Below are 12500 nucleotides of genomic sequence, written 5' to 3'. Positions count from 1 at the left end.
GGATTGGAAAGGAAACAGGCTGAGGAGAAAGGTTAAGTAGCAAATGCAGGGCAGTAGGAAGGGAGAAGGAAAGAGCTTATGAGAAGGCTTTCAAGTACAGTTTAAAGTATGGCATATGACTGGATAGACAGAGAGCATAAGAAAAATCCAAGATGACGCTGACGTTTCTGGCTCCGAGTAAATGAGTGTACAACAGTGCCATATGGAAGTAAGGAGATATAATTGAGAGTGAGAGAGCTGAGCTGAAAAGAGACTAAGTTTTGTGTAGGACGAGTTATCTGTAGGACAGATTGCTTATGGGGCCTCCAGATGGAAATATGACTGCAAACCTCAGGTCCAGAGACACCAGTTTAATGACATCGGTTTTCTCAAAGTTATCTCTGACTCTATTCCAGTTTGTTAACTTTCCTTTTTTAAGAGTGGTGCCCTAAACTGAGCAACGAGAAGAAAATGTCGCCTTCCTCCCAAAAAGCCTTTACTCCCATGGCCACGTCACTAGAAGCTCATTTTGCCCCTGTCAATCTTCATATATTAGGGTCTCCACCCCAGAACCAGCGAGTTCCTGGGTCCTATCTCCGACTCTGCAATCGAACGAACTGCAGGGTTCCTTACCTCTGCCGGACAGTGGATCCCGCCGCCCGGGCGGCCACGGCTTTGCTGGGAGAGCGCCCTGAGGATCCCACGTTAGTACCACTGGGGGTCGGACCAGGCTGTAGCGGGAGACAAGTAGACAGACGGGTGAGCGCGGCCCCCAAAACCCCGGCCTAGACACCCGCACCCGAGGCTGGGGGAAGCAAGGGAGCTGCAGAGGAAAGGCACGGCGCAAAGCAGGAGGAGTCAGGGCTCCTGGAAGAGGCGGAGATCATGGAAGGGACGCCATACCATGCTGGAGATACCGGTGGCAAGCAGCTGACGCTGACGGAAGAAAAGTTGCGGAGACGCCGAAGGACCGGCAGCTGGCGAGACAGGCTCAGGCCCCGCCCCCGGACTTGCAGGCAAGGTCCTCGCTGACTCCAGGGACGCCTGGGTCGTCTCAAGATATGCCTGTAGATAGTCTGCTACAGATAACTTAGTTACTTGCTATGTGGGAAGTAGATACCTCCAGCCTCCTTCCTTTGGATCACAACGTCCTTCATAGAGTCCAATCCCTACCGAAGGAAAAATATAACCAGGGTCAGACAAGCTATTTTCTCAGGCAGTTACTAGGCTCTCACAGATTTGCGCTGATGTGGCCTAACTGACGCACGTACGGCAGGGCGGGGTCGGCCCGCAGTGGCCAGCTGGGAGCTAAGGGGTGGAGCTTGCGCAGAAGACGCCTCAGGGTGCGGGGAGCAGTTGCGGCTCTAGGGCAATGGCGGAGGAGCAGGCCCGGCAACGGGACCTGGTTCCCAAGCCGTCGGTGCTGTTCCTGCACCCAGACCTCGGCGTAGGAGGCGCTGAGCGTCTGGTGTTGGACGCGGCGTTGGCTCTGCAGGCGCGCGGGTGTAACGTGAAGATCTGGACAGCGCACTACGACCCGGGCCACTGCTTCGCCGAGAGCCGCGAACTACCGGTCCACTGTGCCGGAGACTGGCTGCCGCGCGGCCTGGGCTGGGGCGGCCACGGCGCCGCCGTCTGCGCCTACGTGCGCATGGTCTTCCTGGCGCTCTACGTGCTGTTCCTCGCCGACGAGGAGTTCGACGTGGTAGTGTGCGACCAGGTGAGGCGGCCGCGGCGCCGGCTGCGCGAGTGCGGACCTCGCCGTGGAGCGCGGCCGCGGACATGACCCCTGAGAGAGGGCCTTGCCTGTCTGCAGTTTGGAAAGATCGGAACTGACCTGGAGAAGTCAGGGCTGGGAGCGAGCCTGTGGTCCCCTAACTTTAGTGTTAGAGATTTTTAAAGTTGCAGGTTGCTAGGGTTCCACTCTCCAGGAAGTTTTCATCCAGGAGCCATGAGGTGGGGCCCAGAAATCTGCATTTTAACTCGGTCATAGGGTGATTTGGATGCAGCTAGTCCTTGGGGCTCGCTGTGAGAAACGCTGTTATTCGAAGTCAGCTTCAGTCACCTTTTACTAATGAGTAACTCACGTGTTGTCTTATCTCTTATCTGTTATTTTTGTTGACTCTCCTTTCAGACCATTTGCATCCCGCTGTCCTTGTGTTCGGAGCCAGGCCACACCGTCCTCAGCAGTGTCATGTGTTAAAAACGCCAAGCTGAATATATCATACTCCTATTAAAACTTGTACATGGCTCCCCATTGGTTTTTGGAAAAAAGTTCAAGCTTTTTACCTTGGTTAATAATGTCCACCTGGATCTGCCCTGTAGCTATTCTCGACTCTTTCCTTTATGCATTTTTCCCATCCTAAAAAAGATGACTTTAAAAAGTAACATTTACTCGACTAAACATTTACTCGACTAAAAAAATAGAAGGATGTAACCTAAAAGCCCCATCCTATTCTACTCCCTGAAGATAGCCACCGTTAAGTTTCTCTTGTATTTTTTCAGAAGTTGTGGTGACACCAGCCTGTCTCTTTTCGTAGGCATATCTTCTTATTGGTACATAATTGGTATTATGACATACCTACTCTTAGGCATCTTCCTTCTTTTTCAACAAAAATTTATTTATTTATTTATTTAGAGACAGAGTTGCTCTGTCTTCCAGGCTGGAGTGCAATGGCGTGATCTCGGCTCACTGCAACCTCCTCCTCCAGAGTAGCTGGGATTACAGCCGCGCGCCCTATGCCCGGCTAATTTTTTTCTATTTTTAGTAGAGATGGGGTTTCACCATGTTGGCCAGGCTGGTCTCGAACTCCTTACCTCGTGATCCGCCCACTTCGGCCTCTCAAAGTGCTGGGATTACAAGCATGAGCCACCGTGCCCAGCCGGGACATTCTTATGTATCAATATTAGAGATTCACTTCATTCTTCATAGTGGCCAGAAAATCCACTTTTGTTTAAGTGTGTCATAATTAAACATTCTTCTTAAAGGACACTAATGCTGTGACTAGTTTTTTTGTGAATACATCAGTGTTATTATGAACATCCTTTTCTTTTTTTTATTTTTTTGTACTTCTGCAAATACGTCCTTTCAGGAAATTCCTAAAGTTGGTGTGTCTAAAAGTTGTTAATTTTAAATATTAACAGCTACTGCCAAGTTTATCTACCAAAGAGGCTGTGTCACTTTACTGCCCAACAATATATGATCCATGCTTTTGTCTGCCTTGGATATTAAAACTAACCATTTTAATCTTTGCCAAACTGATAGGTGCAAATGGCATCACGTTTGTATTTGTGTTTCTTTAATTGTGACTCCTGAGTTACTTTTCATCATCCTTGTTTGCATGGAAGCTTTCTTTTTAAGTAATATGGACATTTACCAAACATCCTGCATGTGTCAGTAGGCATGAGGCAGCTGAGACTATAGTGGGTAGAGGAAAAATATTGACTTGGAAATAGGCATCCTGGATTCAAGTTCTGTTATCTACTGCTTTAATTAAGTGGCTTTGAATAAATTGCACGTTATGCCTAAAGTTACCTTCTTCAGGTGTTAAGTTAGCTGAGACTAAAATGACTTGTAAAGATTACCCAACAAGAAAGTCTGTAGTAATGCCAGCATGTAGTTCATGCTCAATGATGACTAGCTTTAATATTTATTGAGCACATACTGTGTGCTAAATTCCATGTGTTTTGCATATATCAGTGCATTTAGTCATCACAAAAATTATATGGGTTTTTTGAACTATAATTGTCACCATGTTACAGAAGAGGAAACTAAGGCCCAGAGTGGGATAAATTACTTGATCGTGGCCACACAATTAGTAGAGCTGAGATTCAAACCCTGGCAGTCTTGAATCTAGAGCTTGTGCTCTCAACTACTGTAGTTCATTCATTCATTTCCTTAGGAGGAGAAAGATCTAGAGCGGCACTGTTCAGTATGGTAGCCACTAGCCACATGTGGCTGTTGAGCACTTGAAATGTGGCTAGTCTAAACTGAAATGCGCTAAAGTTAAAATACAAACTGATTTTGAAGATTTAACGTGAAATATATGTATATATAAAGTATCTCATTAATACTGTTTAGTATTGATTACATTTTGAAATGATAATGTTTTGGGTAAATAATATGTTAAAATTAGTTTCACCCTTGAAAACATTTTTAATATTACTAGATTTCTATTAGACAGCACTATTCAAGAGGAAACCACTGGACTTGAAGCTTTAAATATTTAGCACACATCTAGCAAACGTCTCTAGCCTTCTGTACACCAGGCATATGGTACTGGCTGAGAGTCTTGGGGAACAAAACAGAAGTAGACATTTCCTATGAGGAGCCCACAGACTAGCATGCAGGGTGGGTGTCTGTGTTTTTGGTTTGGTGGAAGTTGAGTTGACCACTTTATCTGCTGTTGATTTTTGCTTTGGCTAGGTGTCCGCCTGTATTCCAGTGTTCAGGCTGGCTAGACGGCGGAAGAAGATCCTGTTTTACTGTCACTTCCCAGATCTGCTTCTCACCAAGAGAGATTCTTTTCTTAAACGGCTATACAGGGCCCCGATTGACTGGATAGAGGAATACACCACAGGCATGGCAGACTGCATCTTAGTCAACAGCCAGTTCACTGCTGCTGTTTTTAAGAAAACATTCAAGTCCCTGTCTCACATAGACCCTGATGTCCTCTATCCATCTCTAAATGTCACCAGCTTTGACTCAGTTGTTCCTGAAAAGCTTGATGACCTAGTTCCCAAGGGGAAAAAATTCCTGCTGCTCTCTATCAACAGATACGAAAGGAAGAAAAATCTGACTTTGGCATTGGAAGCCCTAGTACAGCTGCGTGGAAGATTGACATCCCAAGATTGGGAGAGGGTTCATCTGATCATGGCAGGTGGTTATGACGAGAGAGTCCTGGAGAATGTGGAACATTACCAGGAATTGAAGCAAATGGTCCAACAGTCTGACCTTGGCCAGTATGTGACCTTCTTGAGGTCTTTCTCAGACAAACAGAAAATCTCCCTCCTCCATAGCTGCACGTGTGTGCTTTACACACCAAGCAATGAGCACTTTGGCATTGTCCCTCTGGAAGCTATGTACATGCAGTGCCCAGTCATTGCTGTTAATTCAGGGGGACCCTTGGAGTCCATTGACCACAGTGTCACAGGGTTTCTGTGTGAGCCTGACCCAGTGCACTTCTCAGAAGCAATAGAAAAGTTCATCCGTGAACCTTCCTTGAAAGCCACCATGGGCCTGGCTGGAAGAGCCAGGGTGAAGGAAAAATTTTCCTCTGAAGCATTTACGGAACAGCTCTACCAATATGTTACCAAACTGCTGGTATAATCAGATTCTTTTTAAGATCTTTACGCTGTGTTCATTAATGTCATTTTTATGGATTGCGGACCCAGTTTTGAAACCAAAAAAGAAACCTAGAATCTAATGCAGAAGAGATCTTTTAAAAAATAAACTTGAGTCTTGAATCTGAGCCACTTTCCTATATACCACACCTCCTTGTCCACTTTTCAGAAAAACAATGTCTCTTATGCTATAATCATTCCAAATTTTGCCAGTGTTAAGTTACAAATGTATAATTCCATGTGCAGCAGAGTATTTTAATTATATTTTCTTGGGATTATTGCTATTCTGTCTATAAATTTTGAATGATACTGTGCCTTAATTGGTTTTGATAGTTTAAGTGTGTATCATCAAAGTTGATTAATTTGGCTTCATAGTATAATGAGAACAGGGCTACTGTAGTTCCCATCCACTGAAGTGTTCACTGTCATCTGTTAGGGAATTTTTGTTCGTCATGTCTTTGCCCAGATCCGTAGCGAGAGTGCTCTGTATTTTTTTAAGATAATTTGTATTTTTGCACACTAAGATGTAATAAAAGATGTTTATCATGAAAAAGAAACAATATTAGATTTTGGTCTCTATAATCTATTTTGGTATTGTTATGAACATGGATATGACAACCAAACGAAATCAGCACACTAGGGTAAAGTGAATACTGAAGAATATGGTCACACATGTGTTGTGCACCTTGTTTAGGGCTTATTAATATCATCCAGGTCATTAGTTTTGTTAATATTTGTGTTGTCTTGACCAAGCTCCTACTAAGTACAGGACACAAATGTTTTTTTATCTTCCAAGGCCTGGCTCAAATGCCACTGCTGCAAAGCTTTCTTTGACTTTCTGGCCACCCCCCAAACCAGAAGTGATCTTCCCCCTCCATATACTCTAGCCTTTTCATGACACTGATCTTTTCATGACAGTAACTTATAGTTCACTGTTTACCTGTTGGTGTAACAGCAAATTATAAATAGTAGTTTTCAACATACTTCTAAGGCTAAATTCATTTCCAAGAGTAGCAAAGCTTACTAGCCAAAGGCTCCATATTTATCAACTCTTAAAAGCTAGACTTGAGAGAGCCTCATAGCCTATATGATTTTGAGTAAATGAATCTCTGTACCTCAGCTTCTTCATCTGCAAAGTGAGATAATTGTACTATTCTACTTTCCTCATAGTGCGGTTGTAACAGAGTGTGATAATAATTACAAAGTACTTAATACTTGGCATGTAGTATATATATTAGCTATTAGTATTTTGCAATTTGGGGATATTGAAAATTAGAAGTTGCATGTTGGTTCATGCTGCACTACCATATTGTTCTTTTGGGGCTCTTCAATGGGTGAAATTCCATTTTACAGTTTATCATGTACATCTGTGTCACAGGAGTATTTTGGCAAAATGATTCTGTACCAAAAAGGAGTACTATAAAATGAGGGTGCCAAATATATTGAGTCTTTTATGGGATTAAAAGTTCTGTCGCATTCCATTTTCTTTGGCATCAAGAAAGCTTACCATGTAGTACAAAAGGTATGATTTGGTTCATGTGTTTCTGAGAAATGGCGCCTTTCCAGGAAGCCTGGTGGCTCTTACGGAGTTTAGCACGGTTAGACTTGGCCACATTGTGACCTATAACATGGTGCTTACCTTACTAAGCAGCACTAAACATTTGCATATTTGACCATTTTTATGCAGGTCCTTCCAAATGGACTACGTGGATCCATGGACCCTGATTTTAGCTTCACTTCATTGTCCTAAGCCGGAGTGAGTAACAATAAGATTTCACAGCTCTGGGAGGAATAGAGTCCTGCCTGCCATGAGCTTCCAGCTCCTGGTTCCTGGACCCTAGAATGGAACTTTGCCCTTAAGAGGTGTTCACAGCTTCCAAAACTAAGCTGAAGTTAGAGAAAATAGAAGCATGGAACATTAAAGGTGAATTATTCGGGCCTTATCCATAGTAATTCTGGTAATTACTTTGTGCAGGGCATGATAGGAGATACATACATAGCAGATGCTTACTCCGCAACAATTCACTGAGGTGTAGGTGTTCTTCCCTTTTAGATGAATGTAGTTAAGCAACTTGCCTGTGTTCCACGGCCTTGAGGCATGGACAGAATCTCAAGGCCCTCTGATTCCAAAGTCCAACCCCTTTATCATTCTTCAGTCTGCCCTCACCCTAACCAAATTCTTTGTGTAATGTTTTTTCAGTACAACTCCCTCTGCAGCACTGCAGTTGTAGTTGTACAGGTCTTTGGGTTTAGCAAGACTCTGCTATTTACTGTCCATTTTCCTCTTCCCATCAGTCTTCTGAGGTGAGTATGGTTATCCCCTGTCTTATACACAAGCTCAGAGAGGTGAGAGACTTGCCTGAAGGCACACAATTAAAAAGTAACCGAACCAGCATTCGACCCTTAATTACCTGAGCCATCCAGGACTTTGCGCATAATGGAATTTCTCAGTCTCCTCCCCTTTGATATGCATAAATATTTGTCCTTTATACACACACGCACACATAAAAACACAATGGGCCAATGGAAGAGGGAGTGTTATGTCCATAAAGAGACCCACTCAGCTGAGGGGGAGCAGTATTGCAGTTCTTTGATCCAATGACAAATGTCTACTGAACCCCTATTTGGACAGCCTTTGAAGCTTTTGCAGAGCTCATTAGAGATTGTCTTATTTGCTCTTCACAGCATCCTTCCAGGTAATTATTATAGGCATTTTTAGAGATTGAAAGTCTGAGGCTTACAGCTAGGAAACAGTGGAGCTACAATTCAAACCCACATATGTCCAACTTGAGGTTAACAGTTATTTCAATTGTACTACAGTTGCCTCTTCAGCAAATGCTTCATGACCAGCCTGACCAACATGGAGAAACCCAGTCTCTACTAAAAATACAAAAAAAAAAAAATAGTGGGGTGTGGTGGTGCCTGCCTGTAATCCCAGCTACTTGGGAGGCTGAGGCAGGAGAATCGCTTGAACCTGGGAGGCAGAGGTTGCAGTGAGCTGAGATCACGCCATTGCACTCCAGCCTGGGCAACAAGAGCAAAACTCTGTCTCAAAAAAAATGAGTAAAAATGAAGCACCAGAGCACTTCACTGCCCCACTCTACTCACTCCATCTCTAATAACAATCAGCCCTTCTCTGTCCACCTTTGCCAGGGTCACTAACTGTCCTGTGATCTCCTTCCTTTGCCCTTCCACCTCCCAGAATCAAAGCCAGTCAAAGCTGATGGGGACCCCAGAGGCCACCTAACCTAATTTGGTATTGCACAGATGGGAAAAGCCCAGAAAGAGGAAGGGACCTGTCTGAATTCACACAGAGGAACAGTTGCAGCCCTCCTCTACTTCCACTTTTATCAAAAAACCCTTATCTTCTATCACTTCATTTGAACCCCTTACTCCATTCCTAACCTTAACCCTCTCGAACTCTGTCCCCAATAGCCTGAGAAGGTGCCATCATCCAGACAACAGTGCTCTCATGCCTGCCAGCTGAGGGGAGGGGCGTCTTCCCAATGACCCACTTTCTAAACTGTCCTTGATAAAGCAGCAACTCTTGAGAGGTAGGGGAAGGGAGAATTTTACCATCCTGACCCCTGAGCCAAGGGGCTGCTGGAGCCAGCAGCTCTGTTTATGCCAAGAGGAGTGGGGTTTTGGCATTGGTGTCACAGTGAGAGTGACCGGGCCAGAAATTTTTTGTTTATGGTTTCTGATATTTCCTAAGTTAGATTTTTTCCTCAGAAAAGAGAAATTTGAGCAATAAACTATAAAATAATCCTGTTGGTCACTTATGTCTACTAAGTTTACAACATAGTAGACATTTGTATTTCCAACTAATGCCCTGTATGAGATACATAATTTGTTCTTTATAATAATCCCTTATTATTATATATTGAGATTACTCCAGCTTTTTTCTACTATAAGCAGTCCAGAGGAAAAACCAACTGACTTTAAATTCTATTAGCAAATATTTAAAGTTTTAAGAGGCAAATTTGAAAAGCAGAAATGAAGAAAAATCTCAAGGAAAAAAAGACATGAAAAGATTGCAAAACTGCTTAGAGTACACCAAAAAAAAAAAAATTATCAAAAAAATACATTGGTGATGTTTATTTTCAAACCAAATTACATTAACCAGCTTGCTTTCAGCCGAATTTTATGCTTCCTTTGCATTAGAGAACCTGGAAACCTAACTTAACACTTCAATTCAATAGAGTAATACACTACCATATGTTAGGATATATGGGCAAATATTTAAAATGTTTAACCCAACCCTAGCTTAGGCAGAAAGGGAAGATTTTTAGGAAGCTACTGAGATAGATTGTGTAATTCAAGGAAAGTTACACGATTGAATCAAGAGAAGTACAGGGATGTAGCTAGGCTAGATGTTCAAATGAAGCCAGGAATTCAAATACCACAAGAACACCATTTCTTTACATGATACTTCATTGTCTTTCATGATAGACTAACTTCTCTTTTGTAGCAGGAAACATGCTACCAGTGAAGCCAAGCCCTCCATCTTAATACTTCTACCACCAAAGAGGAACTGGCTGTCTTTTGCAGAGTTTGAAAAAATAACAGAGAGGGATTATGATGGACCTTTCCTGGTTCAGGTGCCTTCCCTTAAATTAGTGAAGCAAGGTTCAGAGGCAAGGTATTATGGGTTGCCAGACTCAGATCAGCAATCTAATCTTGAACCCATCAATAGTGGCCAAGATCTAGGATCATACAGCAGCAGGAATCATATAGCTGGGAGAAGGGAACAGGGGGTATATTGAGGAAGAAATTGGAAGCTGTTCCCAGAAAAAAGCAAGTTGGGCAGATAAAGTAAGAGATCCCTTAAAACCTTATACCTAGTTTGTGGTATGAATCTCTATGCATCAGAGAAAGGCAAAAGCCAACTAGAACAGTTCCTAAATGCAGTTTTAATCTTCTTCGCAATTATTTTGAAGGGGTGAGACCATCTGGATGAGTCCTACTCATCCAAGAGAAAATATATTATTATGTAATAGAAAATTGGTGAGCTGCGGCAGCTTAGGGATGTAAGCCTGGGAAAAAAAGACCTAGGGGAAGGCTTCAAAATGGCTGACTAGAGGCATTTGAATAGAGCATCCAAGAGAACACTAGAATTCAACAGAGAAGTGACAGGAAACAATTGAGGCATGGAAGGAGAGAGAAATTAGGCAACTGGTTCAACCAGGATTGGCTAGGAGCCCAGAGAGGCTAGTGTGGGGAAAGGCAGAGATCCCCAGTGGTCTGCATTCCCACCACAGACTCTTGCAACCCTAGCCGTGGGACAGCCCCTGGATCTTCATAGGCCCAGAGACTAGCATAGGGAGCTGCCTAGAGACTATGCAACAGCATTGCTCAAGCAGGGAAACTCATGCTGGATCCCATACACTCCCTGAATCCTAAGCAGCTACAGCATGGCACCATTTTGCAAGCCCAGCCCACACCAGACTGCATCCTACCCTGGGGCACGATGGCCCCTGCATCTCCACATGCCTGGAGCCCCACTGATATACCCCCATGTACACCCAGAGGTCTACAGGAGCACAATACCAATTGGACCCAGCAGAACACCAGGGTTCCCAGCATTCTAACACACATAGTGTGTCCCCACACTCTGAGGAATCAGTGGTGTAATGCACCAGTGAAGCTACCCCAGGGACAAAGGGAATCAAAAATGCATGTTCCCTAGGGCATGATAACTGCCTGCCTGGGAGGGCTACCACAAGCAGCAACTCAGCTCCCCCAAGCAGAGGAGCTGCTGTGCACATGCCCTGAGGACAGACTCTGCCACTGTCCACTGCAGCCACTGCTGCTGCCACTGGGAAACCAAAGCATATGCCACTAGCAGTGACTCCACCTGCCAACAGCAGGTCCACTGCTACATAGTTGCATGTGCCCTAAGGACAGGGTCCTCCAACCATTGCTGCTGCTGCTGCAGCCACCAGAACATTCCACCAGGGATCTGGGGAGCACCCTGCCCTGCCCAGCCCAACACAGCCAGCACCTGAGCACACCACCAGGAGGCCTGAAGACAGGCCTGCCTGGCCTGGCACAACCTGCCAACACCCCCCTGCCCCCAGCCGCCATGCTCAAGCACTGCCTGGGGATATGGGTATTGCCCTGCCTCATTCACCACCACGGGCATCTCTGCAGTCCTCCCAGGGGCCTATGGATGGGTCTATCCAACCTGCCCCTGCTGCCCCAGTGCCCCCCCCCACCCCCACATACACCACCTCCCAAGCCTGTTGCAGCCACCACTAACACTAACATACACTGTTTCAGAGTCCAAGTGTTGTGCCAGCACTGCTACTGCCATTGCCCATGCCACATACCTTATCCAGAGAATGACAGACTCAGCCACACACCCAGCCTACTGCTGTCACTGCCAGCACTATAGCAAGGGCCTCCTGGAGGTCCAAGAATTGGCGTGTTTGGACCCCCTAATGCTGGTGCTCAGACACACCTGCTGGAGGCCCAAGACACACTTGGCTCACCACTGCCACAAATGGGGCCTGAGGACTGATGACTGGCATCCCCACCCCCAGTAAAACCTCACCACAGCCTCCACTAACAACTGCAGTCTAAGTCACTGAGGAAAATCACAGATACCACCAATGCTTTTTACGGTAGAAAAAATCATGTGCATGCACCCAGAATCAAAGCTAAAGTGCCCTACCCAACACCATAGATACATCTTTAGGAAACAGTCTCCCCCTATCAAAGCCAATCCAAAAACATGGAAGAAGTGACTTAAAACAGATGCACAGATATCAACGTAAGGACACAAGAAACAAGAAAAAGCAAGGAAATATGACACCTCCAAAAAAAAAAGCAATAATTTTCTAGTAACAGATTCCAATGAAAAACAAATTTATAAAATCCTGAAAAAAGAATTCAAAATAATGATATTAATGAAGTTCAGTGAGATACAAGAGAACACACTAACAATTATTTAATTGTATTGAGATTAACAATACAATGAAATTTTAAAAATTCATCATATGAATAAGAAATTCACCAGAGAGACAGATATCTTAAAAAAGGAATCAAACAAATCTGGGAACTAAAGAATTTAAGGAATGAAATTTAAAAGAATACACTTGAGAGCTTCAACAGTAGACTAGATCAAGCAGAAGAAAGAATTTCAGAACTTGAAGACAGGTCTTTTGAAACAAGCC

The 12500-nt window shown here is 44.3% G+C and overlaps 2 protein-coding genes across 4 annotated transcripts in view; one reads left to right on the top strand and one right to left on the bottom strand.

The window, feature by feature from the left end:
- Positions 1-1183, bottom strand: part of SEC61B (Sec61 beta subunit) — an 8460-nt gene extending 7277 nt beyond the window's left edge. The window contains exons 1-2 of one of the 3 annotated variants that reach the window (XM_011993770.1): positions 1078-1183; positions 613-710 (exon numbers count right to left, since the gene is read on the bottom strand). In XM_011993770.1, the coding sequence (XP_011849160.1) occupies positions 613-710; positions 1078-1136 (157 nt within the window). In that variant the 5' untranslated portion in view covers positions 1137-1183. Of the gene's footprint in view, positions 1-612; positions 711-877; positions 980-1077 lie in introns of those variants that run through there. The other 2 variants (XM_011993768.1, XM_011993769.1) reach the window with 2 other exon arrangements.
- Positions 1184-1240: 57 nt separating this feature from the next.
- On the top strand, positions 1241-6781 carry ALG2 (ALG2, alpha-1,3/1,6-mannosyltransferase). Its single transcript, XM_011993767.1, has 2 exons — positions 1241-1699; positions 4406-6781. The coding sequence occupies exons 1-2, from the start codon at positions 1352-1354 to the stop codon at positions 5306-5308; spliced, it is 1251 nt and encodes a 416-aa protein (XP_011849157.1). The 5' UTR covers positions 1241-1351; the 3' UTR covers positions 5309-6781.
- The last annotated feature ends 5719 nt before the right edge of the window (positions 6782-12500 follow it).

This window comes from Mandrillus leucophaeus, unplaced genomic scaffold, assembly GCF_000951045.1.
Source record: "Mandrillus leucophaeus isolate KB7577 unplaced genomic scaffold, Mleu.le_1.0 Scaffold433, whole genome shotgun sequence".
NCBI lineage: Eukaryota > Metazoa > Chordata > Mammalia > Primates > Cercopithecidae > Mandrillus > Mandrillus leucophaeus.
The sequence above is the reverse complement of the archived record's forward strand: the minus strand, read 5'-3'. Positions and strand labels throughout refer to the sequence as shown.